Raw genomic sequence first — 21,929 nt, 5'->3', positions numbered from 1 at the left:
AAGTATTTACCGTTTAATTTAAAGATTTTCCAATTTTACCCGGCCATAAATTTTAATTTATATAGAAGTTAACTAGCAATTTTTAGTTAACTTCTATATAAAAAAGAATTGATGTCCATCATTTCAAGAACAACTTTTTAGTGTTTAATAGCCTAGTAGTAAATGAGTCTTTTTTTTAAATCTTTAATCATATTTCCGGTGTGTTCAGTTTCGACATACTATTTTCCCCATCATGGATAGTTTAGACAAAAAGAAATGTATTTTTGCAATTTTTGTTTCAGAGATGTCCTGCTGCTCGCGAGCTGCCGGCACCTGTCGCAATGTTTGCTCCAAGGTAACTTTATTTAAACTCTATTTAAACTTTTTATTTACAAATATTAACGTAATTCTCAAGGTGGACTGTAAAAGACTTCAACATAAATATAAATGTCGGTAACGCGACGCGCCAGCTTATGTTCCTACTTGAGTATTCAAAATGACGTTCCCACCAAAAAGGGTATAAATGAATTTTATTTTATCGACCTCGATTAAATATCTCAGCGCCTTGTTAGGTTAAACAGTACAGTATTTGGGTATTGTTTTTCTGGAGTACTTAAGGTGAAGTGAAACCCCCTTCAAATCAGTCGATTCGAATACAACACTTTTTTTTTAAGGGCATTAGACCAAACTGTCCGAAACTTTGACACGTCACTCCTGATCATCTAAGAATTGTCCTGACGCATTAAAAATTTGGATTTTTTGACATTTTTTAACTTAACCCAGACCAAAACCAAAATGGCGTCGAGCTCTCATATTTCGATCGATATACAATTATCGAAGGCTCTGATATGAGAATCGGAAGGGTCAGGACAACGGGGCGAGCGTTATTGGATTTTGGAAATTGCCCTTCCACCGGATGGGTCCACAAAAAGATGGCCTGGGGGATCCAGTCGGATAAGGCCCAGGGGCCTGGGAGATAAAATCGAAGACATCGAGCCCGCTGGGAGATTTACGGACCCCCGGCGGGGAACCCAGGCCCATTCATACGCAAATATTAAACGAGAGGATGGCGGAAAGGGCGGATTTGATATCACTGATACCGTTCCCACGCATGCAAATCTCTCGGCCTTCCTCCATTTTATTCAACGACTCTAATAAAATAGCGCCCTTCCTCGTTATACATCAACCCGACACTCCCTTTTTATTTCACCTCCCTTTTTATAGAAATTCTTCAGATTGTGATATCATTTCTTAGATTATAAATCCTTCACATATTACTATGGATAATCTCGAGGGTAATGATAACGAGGACTTTACGGCCGAGTCTTTATTTCCTCAGTATAATAACAAGTCTCAGCTGGAAAATCTATCAAATGTTATTTTTACAAAATATTACCCTCGTAGATGAGATAGAGCCTAATAAACTAAATATGAACTAAAGACTCGGTTTGTTAATAATTACGACAGATAGACATCTCGAGGGTCATGATAACGAGGACTTTACAGTCGAGTCTTCATTTCCTCAGTATAATAACAAGTCTCAGCTGGAAAATCTGTTAAATGTTATTTTTACAAAATATTACCCTCGTAGATGAGATAGAGCCTAATAAACTAAATATGAACTAAAGACTCGGTTTATTAATAATTACGATAGATAGACATCTCAAGGATCATGATAACGAGGACTTTACAGCCGAGTCTTTATTTCCTCAGGATAATAAGATATATATCTCCCTCTCTCTGACTCTTTCATATCACCTTAAAGTTTCTATTTCTGGGATTACTCTTTATTTTCTTCAAGCTAGGTCCTAAAACTCTTCATTTTCAATCCTAACTCTCCAAGAAGCGTAAAACATCGGAAACGTGCCCGGGCCACGCCATGTTGTTTCCAGTCCATAATAAATAAATTATGTTTTTATGAAAAATGAAATTTCATGAGTTTCAGGACCTACTTCAGGGCCTCTATATTCCCGTGATAAAATTTGAGACAAATCGGTACCCACAACTCGAGGAATATTTTCCCCATCGATGTGACTTCTCAGATATATATATATATATAAGCTGACTCTTTCATATCACCTTAAAGATTCTATTTCTGGGATTACTTTTTTCCTCTTTGGTGGAAGGCCAGGGGTTGGGAGGAAAACTAGGTGCTAGTTTATGGACGTGAAAGTTTGGACGATGGCGTAACGAATAGCCCGAGCCAAAGAGACGCCTCTTCTTCGAGTCGACTACTGATGAGGACTTCCTGTTTGAATGTCCCTAAGCAAAACGACAGGAAGTCTCCTCCACGAGTTCACCTCGAAATGGACTCGAGTGATTGTTTCGCTCCTCCTCGTCAGTTATGAACATCTTAATCGCATGTTCATCCGTTCATTTCTATAGTCCTAACAAACCGTACAAAGTTACTCTTTTACTTCTCCCACTTTCCTGAAAGTCGAAATTAGTTTAGTCTTTTNACATTAATTCCCTATTAAGACATCAGATTTATAATTTTACTGCAACCTTATCCACTAAAAGCGTATGAATTTTATGAATTTTTTTCAACGAAGCCATTTGAAATATTCTTGCAATCAAATTTTTGCATACCAAATTTATAATTTTTCTCCGCAATTTCGCAAAATTACAACCCGACGTTATAAAATTATAAATTTACTTAGAACCTTAAAATAAATGTACATTAATTCCCTATTAAGACATCAGATTTATAATTTTACTGCAACCTTATTTACTAAAAGTGTATGAATTTTATAAATTTTTTTGCAACAATCTTCATTTGGGCAGAAACAGTTGATTCGAGTTTGTCGTAGAAAAGAAACCATTTGAGATATTCTTGCAATTGAGGGAAGGTAAATGTATTTCGCTAAGTTTCTGTACACCAAAGGTGTGTCTTAAGGGGATTTAATTGACACCAGGAATTGATCTAGATTTATAGTTAGCGCCGATAGCGTGCACGACTCCTCGACGTAGGATTATTTATCCGTCAGTCGGTTTGTGTATTTTCTCGCTCCATCTCCGGGTATCTCTCGATGGGCACGCGTTCGTAATCGATGCGTTTACGTTAAGAGTCCCTGGGAACACGTCCTTAGGCCCGGTATACAAATGGCGTGACGCTTATCGGCGCTTAATCGGCGTGATTACTGTCGTAACAAGGTCCATTAATTGCACAGGCCTGACTCTCAGCTGTCGTTACGGACAAACGATCTGCTCGGCCGGCTCGGCCGACCGAAACCGGGATTATATAAAATTAATACGAAAGCCGCGATCGAGGCTAATTACAGTGATTCGGTCGCGGGCCGAGGTGCCTCGCTTATGGCTGGTTTTACTTAAATGCGGCTAGACAACCTCGTGTCCCCATGGGACTTGTGCAACCAATGTCCCCCTGGATGTAGTCCAGTAATCTGGCCCAAGAGCGGTTCCTCATTCGTTATCTTTTCAGACATCGTCCACTTTTCCGGAGACTTATTTTCCTTTCGATGGGAAAGAAACGCCCGTCGACATCGTTTCCGGTGTTGAAGCGATAAAATTGCTTTTATTTTCAACTGCTTTACAACTTTGAATCCGGTAAGGACCTTAGACGGTAGTAAGACACTTCTAGAGGAGTCTGGGCGTTTATTACGTATTTTTCACGAGAGAGCTCACTTCTCGCACTTTCATCTCGCGTGGGTTTATTCGCCGAATCACGTATTCGAGATGCGAAAGAACGAGATCGCTAGCACTTTCGGGTTAGTAATATTCAAATAAAGGTACATACCTTGTAAATCGAAAATTGTGAGAGGTAGTGGATTATATATAGAGCATTTATTACGTATTTTTGACGAGAGAGCTCACTTCTCGCACTTTCATCTCACGTGGGTTTATTCGCCGAATTACGTATTCGAGATGCGAAAGAACGAGATCACTAGCACTTTCGGTCTAGGAATATTTTAAATAAAGATACATACCATGTAAATCGAAAATTGTGAGAGGTAGTGGATTATATATAGAGCATTTATTACGTATTTTTGACGAGAGCGCTCACTTCTCGCACTTTCATCTCACGCGGGTTTATTCGCCGAATCACGTATTCGCTGTATGAAAGAACGAAAATCACTAGCATTTCCGATCTAGTAATATTGCAAATGAAGGTATATACCTTGTAAATCGAAAATTGTGAGAGGTTTCGGTTATAGGCAGGAAAAGCGGGAAGATGGAAAGCCGTTAAAAGTAGAGAAGAGGACTCGAGTATATCTATATTTTTTACATATGCATTACATTCATATTTACATATACTATATTTAGAAGTTCAACGATATAATTTTCTTATCGTGTCATGTAAGCAGGAATTATTTAACAGTTTTCAATGTTTAATAATGTAATATAACCTCGCAATAACCAAAACTAACCCTGTGCATGTTAGTAAAATCTCTTTCTTCTAATAAGGTTATTATTACGTCCCCTAATACGATTATATACATATATATATTTGGCACGAAACTCTACCGAGTTTCTTAACAGACGTCGAAAAACGTTTTCTCAAGCCATTGTCGTCCTTGGTGCCTGACGAATGTCTGGTTATCCTTATCCAGTCGCTTCTAAATTCCGATTAATAACACCATCGACAATAATAACAGAGGTGGGCAGGCCGGCCGGCGGAGAAGCATTCGAAACGTCTCAATTGAATCATTGGAGAGGGTCCTGGCGGGACGGCCGAGAGAGGTTAAGTGAGCGTGAAACCGTTTTCTTCGCGCGTCCACCGTTGATCGGGGCCAATAAATCCCGGGCCCGAGGGCACACCACGAATCGGCGATCGTGGCTTCTTAAGCGCCATAAAAGCGCGCGTCCAGGGTGCGACCCGCGGAGGGACCGGTCGTCGGGAATTTTTAAGTGACGCCAAAAAAGAAACGGCCGACGCGACCGCTCGCGCGGGCTGCGCGGGACTGCGCGGGACGGGCGAGCGAGCGACTCCCAATTGGCCGAGCGCCCGCAGCGCCCCCCCGGCGGCCGGCCAGATACTGCCGGCGTGTCGAGCGGCCGCGGACGTAAATAAACCCGCAAAACCGAGTGACAGCTTCACGCCGGATAAAAAGCGCGATGCGAGACGCGCGTGGTGGCGCTGTCTCGGCATTTCCATACGCAGCCTTTCCGCGCCGGAACCGTTCCCTGACCGGGTATCGCCGTTATGACTGCGGGCATTAAGGTGAAGTGAAACTCCCTTCAAATCAGTCGATTCGAATTCAACACTTTCTTTTAAGGGTATTAGACCAAACTGTCACGTCATTCCTGATCATCTAAGAATTGTCCTGACACGTTCAAAATTTGGATTTTTTTAAAAAACTTTTTAACTTCCCCAGACACCAGAACCAAAATGGCGAGCTTTGATATTTCGATCGATATACAATTATCGAAGGCTCCGATATGAGAAACGAAAGGGTCAGGAGAATTTTACGACAATTTAGAACACTCTGGTTATCGAGAAACTCGCATTTTAACGGGATAAGGGCAGAAAAAGTGTCGTATGCGCTTCTATGTTAAAACGATAGGAATACGAGGTCTCGGAGTGAAAATTTAATTCACCTGGAAATCACAGATGGCGCAGGGGGTCCCTCTGCAGTCTATTAGAGTCTCGGAAAACATGAATCCAGAGGATTTCTGGAGTTTTACTTGGATTTCTTTATAATTATTGTACGAAAACGACAAGTGGAGTACGCCATTTAGTACAATATCCAATATAATGCGACCCAGCTGTCAATATAAAAACGAACATCGGCAACGTAGGCCTTTAGAAAAATCTCCTTTATCGACGTCGATCAAACTCCTCGACGTGTTTCACTTCACCTTAAGGTTAAAGTGAAACCCCCTCTCCCTCAAATCAGTCGACTCGAATAAGACATTTTCTCTTTAAAGATATTAAACCGAACTGAACCAAAATGGCGTCGAGCTCTCATATTTCGATCGATATACAATTATCTAAGGCTCCGATATGAGAAACGAAAGGGTCAGGACAATTTTACGGCAATTTAGAACACTCTGGTTATCGAGAAACTCGCATTTTAACGGAATGAAGGCAAAAAAAGTGTTGTATGCGCTTCTATGCTAAAACGATGGGAATACGAGGTCTCGGAGTGAAAATTTAATTCACCTGGAAATCACAGATGGCGCAGGGGGTCCCTCTGCAGTCAATTAGGGCCCCAGAAAACATGAATCCAGAGGATTTCTGGAGTTTTACTTGGATTTCTTTATAATTATTGTACGAAAACGACAAGTGGAGTACGCCGTTTAGTACAATACTCAATTCGACACAGCTGTCGATATAAAAACCAACGTAGGTACTTAGGAAAATCTTTTTTACCGACGTCGATCAAGCTCCTCGACGCGTTTCACTTCACCTTAACGTTATAAGAGCTTGCGTGTGTTTTCTCGTTAACTTTGTTCCGAAATGGGCCGCACACGGTTGTGGTACGTTTATGTCGCTTCGAGTCGCCTCAAAGTACCCTCAACGGGGGACTCTGTTTAAATCGGAGTAAAACCGAATGCCAAGAGTTAGCCACGAACGACGCGGTTATTTCTGTACCCTACGAAAGCCGAAAACACGCGCACTGGTACTTTGAGCTTCGCTTAAGTCCTTTATGTTGCAAGCCGGTGTTGTACTTGGCGATGCATTAATCGATTTTCAGCGCGAGTCCTGCAATTCTTTCGAAGATCAATTTACGAACACCTCTGAACCAAGTATTCCATATCTTTACGGTGATATGAGTGTGTCGTATATATGTTACAGTGAAACACCGAAATCTGAAGAATGTCGACTTTCACCGGTGAATATTCACATAGTCGCTTAGTGTATGTCCGAAATATTTGCTAAATACCCTTATTTCTGACTTACACCGGTAAATGTTGACATTTACCATGCACTAATACCTGTGATTGTCGACACACACTGGAGAGGGTCCGAATGTTCAACAATTGGTACAACAATGTAATGAAATATTCGATCTTTCACCGACGTATTTGGTATTTGTTGACATTCACCGGTGAAAGTCGACATTCTCCAATTTTGGACATTCACGGTAACATATACATACCGAAAAGTCAAAATGTTTATAAAACTTTTCGCCAAACTGGGTGCACCGAATCATTTGAAACTTCCTCGCGAGATTATGGAGGCCCCAAGGAAGAACGCGATGATTGTCGAATTTTCATTTTTCCCAAAGAAAATGTGTGATATGGTTCTAGTGTAGGATAAATGGAAAAATTTTTTTAGGAAAAAATGAAATTTCACGAACGTCGCATTCTTCCTTAGGGCTTTCATAATCCCGTGTTAATGTTTCAAATAATTCGACGCACCCAGTTTGAAAAAAAGGTTTTATAAATATTTTTACGTTTTGTGTATATAGAATAACCCTTTCATATCACCTTAATTCGAATAAAGTAGGGCAGAAAAGGCTGAAAGAAGGGCTTAAAAGGCTTAAAAGAATGAAACATGACTTAAAGAGGTCTTACTTGGGTTTTGCAGGCTCAGAGGACTAAAATTTCGACTCGGATTGGATTCTTCTTGTTTGTAAGAGGGGCTGCTCTATTCTAAGTAAACGAAACCCCGAATGTTTATAATGGGAAGTTCCTTCTTTCGTTTCGAGGACTGATCTTGGTGCTCAAAAATCGGAAACGTTGCCAGTTGGTCGGACAATGCGTTGTCAATCGATCGTAGCTGGGAATTACGAGGGTACTATGTACATTGGTAGACATGAATGCCTTCCCATCGTGCATTGCCGTTACCGGGTCTCCAGGGAAGGCATTCATGTTCGTCACTGTACCCTTTCCAGCCGTGTCATTTCTGCCAATGCTGAGCCTCGGTCGGAGAGAGAATATCGTCGGGGGTCAATTCGCGTCTAATTGCCGTCTATTAACTTAATTGTCCCCTACGAGCTTCCCCGGTTCTTCCAGAGACATACCGAGTACCCTCTGTCGCGACGATAAATCGAAAACCGAGGCTTCGACGCCATCTTGTCAACTTCTCCCTACAGACGAGCAATTATTGTTACTAGTGATAAAGTAACATTTACCCTTGACATGACTGTAATTATACTATATTTATTAGTAAATATTATACTAGTGATAAAGTAACGCTTACCCTTGACATGACTATAATTATACTGTATTTATTAGTAATTATAATACTAGTGATAAAGTAACGCTTACCCTTGACATGACTGTAATTATACTATATTTATTAGTAAATATTATACTAGTGATAAAGTAACGCTTACCCTTGACATGGCTTTAATTATACTATATTTGTTACTAATTATAATAACAAGTTATACTTTCCATAGAATATTGGTGCATGGGCCTTTTTTATATAATATCGAAGATACCCATCATTTGAAGTACATAACCATTTTTCATGGTCCATTTATACTCTTTTTTTTTTTCGTATACCTCATTGCACTATTTCTAATTACCCAAATATTAATTATATAAATAAATTTCGGGTGGTATTAGCTCCACATTTTATAAACATCAGTCCATTTTAATGGCAGTAATAAAAAAAAACCATACCAGTGATAAAGTAACACTTACCCTTATACATGACTGAAATTTTGACTACTGAGCGTTTAATTGTTTATCGACGCCATCTTGCCGACTTCTTAATCAAATCGACATTCAACAGACGAGTCGTTATCGTTACTACCGATCGGCACTAAAGTAGGTCCTGAAACTCGTGAAATTTCATTTTTAATAATAAATTTATTAGTTTATCATGGACTGGAACCAACATGGCGGGGTCCGGGAACGTTTTCGATGTTTTACGCTTCTTGGAGGCTTAGAATCGAAAATGAAGACTTTCAGGACCTAGCTCGAACAATTTAGATTACCGTAGAAATGGAATATTACAGAGTCAGATGGGAAAATGTGGTGGTCGATGTTTTAGAAAAGATCCTAAACTTGGGATATCGGGCTTTTTCTTGGGCACGTCCACCACGTGCGGTCTTGGGAGGGGTTGGGTCCTTCAGTTTTGATTTTGACATATTGGCTCTTCCCGCATCCGGGTGCCTTCTCTGTCCCTGGCTTTGGTCATCCTGATGAGAGCCAGAACTCTGCCCAAGTGGTTCCTTTCACAGCGAGGAAGGAAAATGAAACCCTCCGGTCCTTACCCAACATACGGTCGCACGCACGTTCCTTTCAAAGGAAAGAAAAACAGAATCCTCTAGGTCCTCTTACACCGAAATCATGAGCACGCACTTCGGGCCTGACATTTGCCAGATGTCTTAAGGGGATGTGAAAGTGGCGTCTTAGGAGTCTTAAAGACATGGATTGTGCGAGCTAAAGACGCCATTACATGTTCATGATCATGTACTTCCCACGAGGGAAAGAATGTACTAACGCGAAGTACTCGACGGATGTGAAAATCTACATTTCAATTTTTGCATTTAACTTATTATTATATATTTTAGTGTTAATATGTGTATTCATTTAAAGTATTTACCGTTTAATTTAAAGATTTTCCAATTTTACCCGGCCATAAATTAAAATTACTGATTAACTTCTGTATAAAGAAGAATTGATGCCCATCATTTCAAGAACCACTTTTTAGTGTTTAATAGTCGGGTCGTAAATGAGTAGCTTATTATTTTATATTTTAACGTATATATGTGTATTCGTTTCAAGTATTTACCGTTTAATTTAAAGATTTTCCAATTTTACCCGGCCATAAATTAAAATTACTGATTAACTTCTGTATAAAGAAGAATTGATGCCCATCATTTCAAGAACCACTTTTTAGTGTTTAATAGTCGGGTCGTAAATGAGTAGCTTATTATTTTATATTTTAACGTATATATGTGTATTCGTTTCAAGTATTTACCGTTTAATTTAAAGATTTTCCAATTTTACCCGGCCATAAATTAAAATTACTGATTAACTTCTGTATAAAGAAGAATTGATGCCCATCATTTCAAGAACCACTTTTTAGTGTTTAATAGTCGGGTCGTAAATGAGTAGCTTATTATTTTATATTTTAACGTATATATGTGTATTCGTTTCAAGTATTTACCGTTTAATTTAAAGATTTTCCAATTTTACCCGGCCATAAATTAAAATTACTGATTAACTTCTGTATAAAGAAGAATTGATGCCCATCATTTCAAGAACCACTTTTTAGTGTTTAATAGTCGGGTCGTAAATGAGTAGCTTATTATTTTATATTTTAACGTATATATGTGTATTCGTTTCAAGTATTTACCGTTTAATTTAAAGATTTTCCAATTTTACCCGGCCATAAATTAAAATTACTGATTAACTTCTGTATAAAGAAGAATTGATGCCCATCATTTCAAGAACCACTTTTTAGTGTTTAATAGTCGGGTCGTAAATGAGTAGCTTATTATTTTATATTTTAACGTATATATGTGTATTCGTTTCAAGTATTTACCGTTTAATTTAAAGATTTTCCAATTTTACCCGGCCATAAATTAAAATTACTGATTAACTTCTGTATAAAGAAGAATTGATGCCCATCATTTCAAGAACCACTTTTTAGTGTTTAATAGTCGGGTCGTAAATGAGTAGCTTATTATTTTATATTTTAACGTATATATGTGTATTCGTTTCAAGTATTTACCGTTTAATTTAAAGATTTTCCAATTTTACCCGGCCATAAATTAAAATTACTGATTAACTTCTGTATAAAGAAGAATTGATGCCCATCATTTCAAGAACCACTTTTTAGTGTTTAATAGTCGGGTCGTAAATGAGTAGCTTATTATTTTATATTTTAACGTATATATGTGTATTCGTTTCAAGTATTTACCGTTTAATTTAAAGATTTTCCAATTTTACCCGGCCATAAATTAAAATTACTGATTAACTTCTGTATAAAGAAGAATTGATGCCNTTTTTTTTCTTTCGGCGCAAATTTTGATGGAAAAGTAACATTTTGTTTAACCACGTGGAAAGGCGAGCGTGGATAGAAATGGTAAACTCAAATGTTACACACGAACCTTTTTTTTTTGTTCTCTCTAACTATATGAAACAAAAATTCTTAACTGAAATGTTATGCACGGTTTTTATTTTTCTCTAACTTCAAAAAACAAGAACTATTCAAGACCTAAGAGGGAGCAAGTATTACGCGCAAAGTGGAAATTATTGTATGAAAGAAAGGTTAACGACGAAGAACTAAAACATGCACCTACCTTTTAATAAAGAAATAAATTACGCAGATATATACATATATATATTTTTGCGGCGCAAATTATAGGGAAAAGTGAAATTTTGTTTAACCACGTGGAAAGGCGAGCGTGGATAGAAATGGTAAACTCATGGGGTCGTATAGAAGAGTTATGGCATGGAGGCGTACCTAGAATAATAACGATCCAGCTGGTTACTCTTTCCGCGGTACTATTTTCGGCAAGGAGGCTCGGGAAGAATTGTAAAGCGAGTTGTTCAATTTTGCTCGTAATCTCGCCGATCACGTAGTCGCATCTACGTACTAAAACTTACTTTACCTCCCGAGTTTACAGGAATTTCGCCTGGGATAACTGACCGTTGGAGTCTTCGCCAACGCCGCCATTTTGGTCCCCCTGAAATGACGCCTCTCTTGTGGAACATTTACACATAATTGTTTATAACTCATTAAGCTGGAATATGAAAGGGTCATTCTATATATATAGAAAGAAAAATCGGTGTAAGTGTCTTCACAATTACCTCCGATTACCTCCGACACCTCGATGAATTTCTTTGGCCACAGAATCAGCAAACCCACGCAGAAACGCGGCGTGGAAAGCACAAAAAAGCTCAGCCTCTATTTTCGTACCTTTTGACGCGGCTCGGACCTAAATGCAACCACGACGCCCGCGAAGCCATTTTAATTCCTCCCGAACTCCGATTTACTGAAACTCCAAAGCTAAATCTAATCCCGGAGGACATTGGCCCCTGTATTAAGGTGAAGTGAAACCCCCCTCAAATCATTCGACTCGAATAAGACACTTTTATTTAAGGTGTTGGATCGAACCGCCTTAAACTTTGACACGCGACCAATTATTGAAGGCTCTGATATGAGAAACGGTTGGGGAAATTGTACGAGAATTTAGAACACTATTTGAGAGGGGGTTCACTTCCTCTTAAGGTGATATGAAAGGGTCATTGAAAATATACCAAAAATCCAAATTTTCAAAGTGTCAGGATAATTCCTAAGTGCTCACGAGCCATGTGTCAAAGTTTCAGACGGTTCTATTCAGTGCCCTTAAAAAAAGAGTGTCTTATTCGAGCCGACTGATTTGAGGCGGGTTTCACTTCACCTTAAGAAAAAGTCCAACTTCTCGTCGCACTTATTTTGCGTCGTTGCAGAATTTAGACACGGTCGACGACATACCTCCAAGAATAATCGCAGGCGTAGCGACGGAAATACGCTTCAGACTTTAAGTACACTGGGAGACATCAATGCCTTCCCATCATGCACAGGCGATGCCGTATCTGCAGGGGAGGCATTCATGTCCGCCATTGTACGTAACGTCGAATAAATATTAAAAAAAAAACAGAGTTTAGATATGATTCCCGTGACCCTTTTTGACATCGCCTTATCAGTATTTAATCTAACGATAACGAATAAAGGAATCTTCAATACGGTTATCTACAGCTTTGAATATTAGAGTCGTCCATTTTCTTGACCAGTAGGGTACGTATCGTCGAATAAATATAAAAAAGCAGAGTTTACATATGATTTCCGTGGCCCTTTTTGACATTGCCTTATCAGTATTAAAAGATTACGCGAGGCCCATGTAACCCAGCTCGACGAGAAACCTAGACATCAGGGGAATTTGTCATGCGCCGCCACTAATGCCAAGGGTTTCCTGCCTCGTGGAATGACAAATCGCTACGAGGAATCGCCAGGACATCAATTTCGTCCTCATTCGAGATTCAATAGGTGTCCTCGCGTGAGGTCCCTACGCTTGGTATGTCCAACACGAGCATAAGTTATGGCCACGTTCCTAACCAGCGTTTCGTTTCTCGTTTCGACCACTGGTAGAATTCCATTTCTAAAACATGTGACTGTTATCAAACGAGGGTTACAATTGTCTTCATTCTTAATTATCCTTTGCTACATTATGTGATCATGAAATATTCGTATGAGGTCCCTGGTATGTTCATCATGAGTATAAGTTATGATAATGTTTCTAAACGACGTTTCGTTCCTCGTTTCGTTTCTACCACCGGCAGGATTCCCCTTCTAAAACATGTGACTGTTATCAAACGAGGCCTACAACTGTCTTCGTTATTAATTATCCTTTGCTACAATATCTAATCATGAAATATATGTACGAAATTCATGCGCTTGGTATGTCCAACGCGAGCATAAGTTATGGCCACGTTCCTAACCAGCGTTTCGTTCCTCGTTTCGTTTCGACCACTGGCAGGACTCCCCTTCTAAAACATGTGACTGTTATCAAACGAGGGGTACAATTGTTTTCATTCTTAATTATCCATTGCTACATTATGTGATCATGAAATATTCGTATGAGGTCCCTGGTATGTCCATCATGAGTATAAGTTATGATAATGTTTCTAAACGACGTTTCGTTCCTCGTTTCGTTTCTACCACCGGCAGGATTCCGCTTCTAAAACATATTTTTTTATCATTACTTTACCGAAATGACTTAAGTTTATATAATTCTCAACGTAGACTATAAAAGACTTGAACATAAATATAAATGTCAGTAACGTTACGCGCCAGGTTATGTTACCGCTTTAGTGTACAAAACGGCCTTACCCCCCAAAAAGGGTACAGATTTTTTCCTTTATCGTCGATTAAATTTCTTAGCGCCTTTCATATCCTCTTAAAGGAGAGCACTTGGTAGGATTTTTGAGCAATGCATTTAATAGAGTACCATTCTTCTAGATACCTTTGGTGACCCTAGGAGCTGACGCGGAGGCGCGGGAAAAAACGGCCCCTCAACTGTTGGAATTCTGTTCCCCGGAATTGGTAAGAAGGCGTTTAATCGATTCATTCATCCCCACGATCGACGTCCTCGGTCTCGAGTTCATTGGAATTCTTTTTTCTCCGAGATCTGGATCGGGAACGACAATAGATGATTCTACCACGCGGGCTTAAAGACTGCAACTAGATCTTCTTTGATCGGTTTCTAAAGAAGCGATCCGCGCAAAACGATTCGACGTCGATCGAGGAAAGTGAATAGTATCGGATTTCTCTGATTTTATTAAAACGAATCGCTGATCGGATCCTCGATGGGAATGTTTCAGGGGGATTTCTGGAATTGCGTCAATTCGACCCTGAAAAGTAAGTGCAACAATGTTACATTTAGTGAATTAAGGTGATACGAAAGGCGCTGAGAAATTTTATCGAGGTCGATTAATTAATATGAGTCAGCCTATATTATTAAAATAGATAATGAATAATAAAATATTATTATTTAGAAATATATATATATAATATTTCTCGCTCAGAAATGTTCCCACTTGAGTATTGAAAATGACGTTACCTCCAAAAAGGGTATAGATTGAATTTTAATTGATCGACCTGGATTAAATTTCCCAGCGCCTTTCATATCATCTTAAGGTGATATGAAAGGGTCATTCTATGTATATAAAACGTGAAAATATAAAACTTTTCTCCTAACTGCATGCACCGACTCGATGGAAACTTCAGCACGTGATTATGGAGACCCTAAGGAGGAACGCGATGCTTATGAAATTATATTTAATAAAGAAAAATATGTGTGCTTGGTCTCTAATCTGGGATAACAGAACAGTTTTTCTTGGACTAATGAAATTTCATTGGAATTTTATCGACTTCGATTAACCCTCTGGCTACTAAGAGCGCCTAAAGGCGGCCGACGTTTGGTCCAATATTGCCTGCACGGTCAGAGGAATTTCGCCCATATGTCGAAATGGGTTAGCTATTATAGCGATATATTAAGTCGTCCAGAAAGTTCTACGAATCTCTCAAACTTCTTCTATTTTCGCGGATAAAGAAAATTAGTCCTCAAAATCGACCCGTATGGTATTCTCATAGAGAAAAAATGACGATTCACCCTTTGGCTCCTAGGAGCGCCTAGAGGCGCCCGACGTTTGGTCCAATATTGCCTGCACGGTCAGACGAATTTCGCCCATATGTCGAAATCGCTCTGCGTTCAAAGGGTTGAATTTCTCAGCGCCTTTCACGTCACCTTAATCGTGACTCAGTCTGAACATGAAATTATTTCCAGAGGCAAGGAGAAGACTCGAGACTCTCTCAATATGGAATTATTTGCAGAAGCGAGGAGGAACGAGAACTGGGTCGGAAGAGGATGCTGCCATTTGGTCCAGAACCCAATCTGTAGGACCACTTGTGCTCTGGCAGGGTCCAGACATGACTTGGACGAAAATTGCAGAGCCAGCGACGAGTCCGAGTTCTTCTCTTGCCTAGAGAGGCGGGAAGATGGCGAACGTTGCTGCAGCAACGTTTCCAACGAGACCTGCCGAGCGGGTTGCAGGAAATTCTTCCAAATGCCGGGAGAACAATCCACCCTTAAATTCTACAGCAGTAAGGGCTGCTTCCACGAAATTCCGAAATGTCTGAAGATAGTCGCAGTCGCAGAGGCGAAGAACACGGAAGACCTTAAGCAATGTTGGTATCATAAAACAATTGATCATTAAATTTCATGCCTCTTCCTGATATCAACGCATTCGCGACCGGCCAATTTTTCTCCGTTTCAAATACCGAGTACCGGCGAAAATAATGAAATTCTTAAACTAGTTGGCGCAAAACTTGTGTCCTTAAAGCAAGGAAAAAATGATAAAATTTGGGCGCCGCGCCGGCTAACAATTAATGAACCAACTAAGCAGGACGTGAATTCACGTCGGCGGCAATCAGGAATAGAATTGAAAAGACGTGAATTCACGTCTGCGGCAATCAGGAATAGAACTTGAAAAGACGTCAGCGGCAATCAGGAATAGAAATTAAAATGACGTGAATTCACGTCGGCGGCAACCAGGGATAGAACTTAAAAAGACGTGAATTCACGTCAGCGGTAATCAGGAATAGAACTTGAAAAGACGTGAATTCACGTCAGCAGTCGCTAATGTGTTAAGAGTACATGAAAATCTAAGGTGCAAAGAAAGACGGCGTAACTGGACCGCGTTCATTTCTTCGTAGATTTCCAGATTATTTGGTGCACCTAGTTTGGAGAAAAGCTTTATAAATATTTTTACGTATAATATATACAGAGTGCCCNAAGCTTTATAAATATTTTCCCGTTTATATACAGAATGATCCTTTCATATCACCTTAAGAGTACATAAAAACCTAAGGTGCAAAGAAAGCATAACTGAACCGCGTTAATCTTTTCCTAGATCTCCAGACAATTTGGTGCACCCAGTTTGGGGAAAAGCTTTATAAATATTTTCCCGTTTATATACAGAATGATCCTTTCATATCACCTTAAGAGTACATGAAAACCTGAGGTGCAAATAGAGACAGCATAACTTAAAAGTACATGAAAACCTAAGGTGCAAAGAAAGCATAACAGAACCGCGTTCATCTCTTCCTAGATCTCCATTGCTGCGAGAAGGCTGCGAACGTATCATGCCAGAACACATGTCGGAAGACCCTCCAAACCAAAACCACGGATCAGGAGTTTCTGGACGCGTTATCAGAGAAGTGCGGCCCAGTTCTGCCCCACATCCCCCTTTGGAGTTGCCTTCTGCAGTCCGCTCCAGCTAAGCCTGTCCGTCTGCCCCTGGAGATCGGGAAATTGGCATGTTGTTCCAAGGCGACTCAGGCTTCCTGCAGGAACCTGTGCTGGAGAGCTTTCCAAGCGGACTGGGAAGTGGCATCGGCTCAGCTGGAGTCCCAATGTCTGTCCGTAGCTGCTGAGGGGGAACTCAGGAGATGTCTGGAAGATGCCGATGATGCCTGCGAGATGGGCTGCGCCGGTCTCTCCTACTGTGCGAGGTTCAACGACAGACCGACGACACTTTTCAGGTAGGGTACTGTCCAATGACGAACGTTAAGGTGAAGTGAAACCCCCCTCGTATCAGTCGACTCGAATAAGACCCTGTTTTTTCAAGGGTACTGGCTCGAACCACCCTAAACTTTGACACGTGTCTCGTGAGCACCTATGAATTATCCTGACACTTTGAAAATTTGAATTTTTTAATTTATTTTCAATGACCCTTCATATCACCTTAAGGTGAAGTGGAACCCCCTCATATCAGTCGACTCGAATAAGACCCTGTTTTTTCAAGGGTACTGGCTCGAACCACCCTAAACTTTGACACGTGTCTCGTGAGCACCTATGAATTATCCTGACACTTTGAAAATTTGAATTTTTTAATTTATTTTCAATGACCCTTCATATCACCTTAAGGTGAAGTGGAACTCCCTCATATCAGTCGACTCGAATAAGACCCTGTTTTTTTAAGGGTACTGGCTCGAACCACCCTAAACTTTGACACGTGACTCGTGAGCACCTATGAATTATCCTGACACTTAGAAAATTTGAATTTTTTTATTTATTTTCAATGACCCTTCATATCACCTTAACCCTCTATGGGCCCGTGTAACTTTCAGGTCACATTTTAAATGAAAAATTTTTTTTCATTTGCATATATAGGTTCCTAATTGCTGATTTTTCGTTCCCCCAATTTTTTTTTATTAAAAAAAAAACTTCGGCCTATAGAGGGTTAAGGTGAAGTGGAACCCCCCTCATATCTGTCGACTCGAATAAGACCCTGTTTTTTCAAGGGTACTGGCTCGAACCACCCTAAACTTTGACACGTGTCTCGTGAGCACCTAAACCTCCCCGCTCAGGATCTTCAAAGTGTCCCCGAAACGCAAATAACGAGGGTGAATTAATTCCAGAACGTGTTCGGCAAAGGCAGACGAGGCCGCCAAGTGGGAAGCAGATCACTGGGCCAGAGGAGGGATCATCCGCGGCTTGGGAGTCCAGGTCAGAGCAGCTCCATCCTGTCCAGCAAAGACTCTCCGCGCAGCTGCGTGTCTTCTCCAGCTGCGTCCTTGCGAGTCCAGGGTGCACGAGACTCGCCTCTGCAGGGAAGACTGTCTGGAGCTGATGACGAGTTGCGTTGACTGGTCAGCAGTGACCGGTCCCTATTCGGCGACGACCCTCTGCTCGAAGCTCTCTCCACCGAAGCCAGACATGCCCTGCGTATCCCTGCGCCCCTTCCTGGAGGACCCTCGCGAGGAGGACTCGGTTCTCCTCCCGGACGAGGACATAACGACGCCCTGCAAGGACAATCCCTGTCCCCAGGGCCAGACGTGCGTCCTGCACCCGGCCAGCTCCAAGAGCTTCAGCTGCGTCCCGGCCTGCGCCCTCGGGGAGATGTCCAAGCAGCTGGTGCCCTTGGGATCCTGGATCCAGGTGCCCAGGTACGACCAGCAGAAGTGCCTGAAGATCTGCCAGTGCACCCCCCGGGGCCTGGAGAAGTGCCGACCCCTGAACTGCTTCGCCTTCGGGTACTGCTGGGTCCAGCAGCTCCTGGTAACCGACCGGGCCAACTTCTACCTCGAGTGCAACCCTTGCCAGTGCAACGAGGGCGAGGTCACCTGCTCCAGGAAGAGCTGCGGGGAAATTAAGATACCCTCGCTACCCTGCGACTGTCCCTCGCATTACGTCCCCGTATGTGGAAGACTAGGGGCCACCTTTGCCTCGGCTTGCTTGGCGAAGTGCTACGGCCTCTCCGCGGCCGACGTCGACTTCGGGAGCTGCTCTTCCAGGGACCCTTGTGCCGGGGATCCGTGCTCGGCTTCCGAAAAGTGCGTCAGGAGGCCCAGGGTGTGCCTCTCGCCCATCTACAAGCCCTGCAGGCAGTTCGAGTGTGTTCCTCTTGATTGCGATCCTAGAGATTACTCGGCAGGGCCCGTCTGCGACAGGGACAACCAGGAGCATCCGTCCCTCTGCTCGTTGATTAAGGCTGGCGCTTCGCTGGCGTACAGGTAGGGATTACCCGGTACCACCAGTCATCGATCCTCTTACTTATTACCGATATATATACTAGGTACCATGATAAATATCGATACACGTGTCGATTCAAAATACACCCAGGCATACAAACCAGACCTATCTCTCATAGAAGGCATGTATTAAGGTGAAGTGAAACACGGCGAGGAACTTGATCAACGTCGATAAAGAGGATTTTTCTAAATGCCTACGTTGCCGACGTTCGTTTTTATATCGACAGCTGTGTCGAATTATATTGGGTATTGTACCAAATGGCATACACCACCTGTCGTTTTCGTACAATAAATATCAAGAAATCTAAGTAAAACTCCAGAAATCCTCTGGATTCATGCTTTCTGGGGCCCTAATTGACTGCAGAGGCAACCCCTGCGCCATCTGTGACTTCCAGATCAATTAAATTTTCACTCCGAGACCTCGTATTCCCATCGTTTTAGCATAGAAGCGCATACAACACTTTTTCTGCCCTTATCCCGTTAAAATGCGAGTTTCTCGATAACCAGAGTGTTCTAAATTGTCGTAAAATTCTCCTGACCCTTTCGTTTCTCATATCAGAGTCTTCGATAATTGTATATCGATCGAAATATGAGAGCTCGACGCCATTTTGTTTCTGGTCTGGGCTGAGTTAAAAAATGTTGTCCAAATATCCAAATTTTGAATGTGTCAGGACAATTCTTAGATGATCTGGAGTGATGTGTCAAAGTTTCGGACAGTTTGGTCTAATGCCCTTAAAAAAAAGTGTTGTATTCGAATCGAGTGATTTGAAGGGGGTTTCACTTCACCTTAATACTCGTATGTATTACTTAAACCTATACTTCAATCGGTATACATCTACGAACAGGGGCCCGTGTCTGAGAGGGTGCAGTCTCAGGGGACCCGTCTGTGGGATCAACGGGGAGGTTTATCCCAGCGAGTGCGCCGCATGGGCAGAGAGGACCATCGTCGACTACCTCGGTCCCTGCGTGGCCGTCGGGTTGATAGGAGACAGGCCCAGGGAAAGATGTGGAGCCGCTGTCCAGTGTCCATCCCCCATCGAGCCCTACTGCGTCGGGGTAACTCCACCAGGTGCTTGCTGCCCCGTCTGCGGAGGAGCCGCCAGGCTCTTCTACTCCAGGAAACAGGTGCTTATGACTCTCCACACGTGAACAGGGAAGCCGAAGTCCTCGTATACCTTCGGCAACGTCATCGGTGTGTGCCTCCTAAAACATGTTAGCCCTTTGGCTACTAATTCTAAGAGGGCCGACGTTTGGTTCAATATTCCCTGCACGGCCAGGGGAATTTCGCCCATATCTCGAAATGGCTCCTCGTGCAAAGGGTTAAATTTCTCAGTGCTTTTCATATCATCTTAAGCTGATTTTACGTGGGGACGATTTCAATAGACGGTGTTGCATCTTCTTAGTGATATGAACGTTGGTGTACCGACGTTAGGAGTGTCGATCTCTACGCGAGGATTATATTCCTTCCTTTTCAATTCCCAGCTGGACCGAATCTACTACGTGATGGAGGAAGACCGGGATAAGGATACGGTGACTTTGGAAGCGATGCTGATCGCTCTTGGACGTCAGCTGCAGGTCGCACAGTGCGCCCTGAGAGGATCGGTTACCCCAGAGGGTGACGTCTTCGTCGTCATCCAGCCAGTCTCGAAGAAGCCTTCCAGTATTCAACTTGCAGCTTGCGTGGCCGAGGCGGAGAAGCTCGTTGCCAGGATCTTGGAGAGAAGTCCCAGGATCGTGGCCGAAGTGCCCTTGGGGTCTTTGACCAGGGCGGAGATCGCTCACGACAGAGTTTCCGGAGCTTCCACCAACAGCTTCTGGTTTGCCTTAGCTCCGTTAGGGTGGATCCTTGCCTGGAGGTTTCATCCGTGAAGCAATTCCTAATAGCGATGAGCAATTGCAAGACCTAGAAGAAGGCTACCATAGTGTTGGTCTTGCTCTATCAAGTATTGGTCTTGGTCACGCAATTGCGATCAAGTCTTAGCACTAAACCTACCACCGGCGGGTCAAATGGTATTTGTAATAGTAGTAAAAATCGTCGGTAGGTTTAGTATTAATCTTGCAAATAGTGCAAGCCCAAGAACAAGGCTACCATAGTCTTGGTCTTGCTCTATCAAGTATTGGTCTTGGTCACGCAATTGCGATCAAGACTTAACACTAAACCTACCTCCGGCAGGTCAAATGGTATTTGTAATGGTAGTAAAAATCGTCGGTAGGTTTAGTATTAATCTTGCAAATAGTGCAAGCTCAAGATCACAACTGCAAGACCAAGAACAAGGGTACCATAGTCTTGGTCTTGCACTGTCGAATATTGGTCTTGGTCACGCAATTGCGATCAAGTCTTAACACTAAGCCTACCACCGGCGGGTCAAACGGTATTTGTAATGGGGGTATAAATCGTTGGTAGATTTAGTGTTAATCTTGCAAATAGTGCAAGCTCAAGATCACAACTGCAAGACCAAGAACAAGGGTACCATAGTCTTGGTCTTGCTCTATCAAGTATTGGTCTTGGTCACGCAATTGCGATCAAGTCTTAGCACTAAACCTACCACCGGCAGGTCAAATGGTATTTGTAATAGCAGTATAAATCGTCGGTAGGTTTAGTATTAATCTTGCAAATGGCGCAAGTCCGATATTTTTTATAAAAATCGTCCCTTAGCAATAGATTTGCTAGAGGATAACTTAATAATTTCACCCGGTACTGTCGTGGAATCTTACTTTCCCAAAACCACTGCCTTTAAATTCATAAGGTGAGGGTTACTAATGACCCAGGCTCGACTGCACCAATTTTTCGTAATTAACTCTCCAAGTGAATTTATAATTAAAGGATTAATTTTAATTGGGGCAGTCAGACCTCGACGACGGTGCATTTGAGCTGCGTTTAAGCGAAACGTACCTATTTCAAGTCTGTGATCTTTCTAGTGCCTACTTAGTGTATACAAGAGTGACTACATTAATGTGAAATATATATATATATAATTAATAATGTTATAACTGCCAAAGAGAA

The 21,929-nt window shown here is 41.8% G+C and overlaps 1 protein-coding gene across 2 annotated transcripts; it reads left to right on the top strand.

The window, feature by feature from the left end:
- The first annotated feature begins 111 nt into the window (after positions 1-111).
- LOC105698221 (reversion-inducing cysteine-rich protein with Kazal motifs) lies at positions 112-21,920 on the top strand. Of its 2 annotated transcripts, XM_023433329.1 has the most exons (8): positions 112-334; positions 13,850-13,933; positions 14,212-14,248; positions 15,224-15,577; positions 16,501-16,933; positions 17,813-18,907; positions 19,771-20,050; positions 20,408-21,920. In XM_023433329.1, the coding sequence occupies exons 1-8, from the start codon at positions 233-235 to the stop codon at positions 20,792-20,794; spliced, it is 2,772 nt and encodes a 923-aa protein (XP_023289097.1). In that variant the 5' UTR covers positions 112-232; the 3' UTR covers positions 20,795-21,920. The 2 variants fall into 2 exon arrangements, with proteins under 2 accessions (XP_023289097.1, XP_023289098.1); XM_023433330.1 differs by lacking the exon at positions 15,224-15,577.
- The last annotated feature ends 9 nt before the right edge of the window (positions 21,921-21,929 follow it).

Source organism: Orussus abietinus, unplaced genomic scaffold, assembly GCF_000612105.2.
Source record: "Orussus abietinus isolate OABI.00-Male unplaced genomic scaffold, Oabi_2.0 scaffold702, whole genome shotgun sequence".
Taxonomy (NCBI): Eukaryota; Metazoa; Arthropoda; class Insecta; order Hymenoptera; family Orussidae; genus Orussus; species Orussus abietinus.
This window is presented reverse-complemented; position numbering and strand designations above follow the sequence as displayed.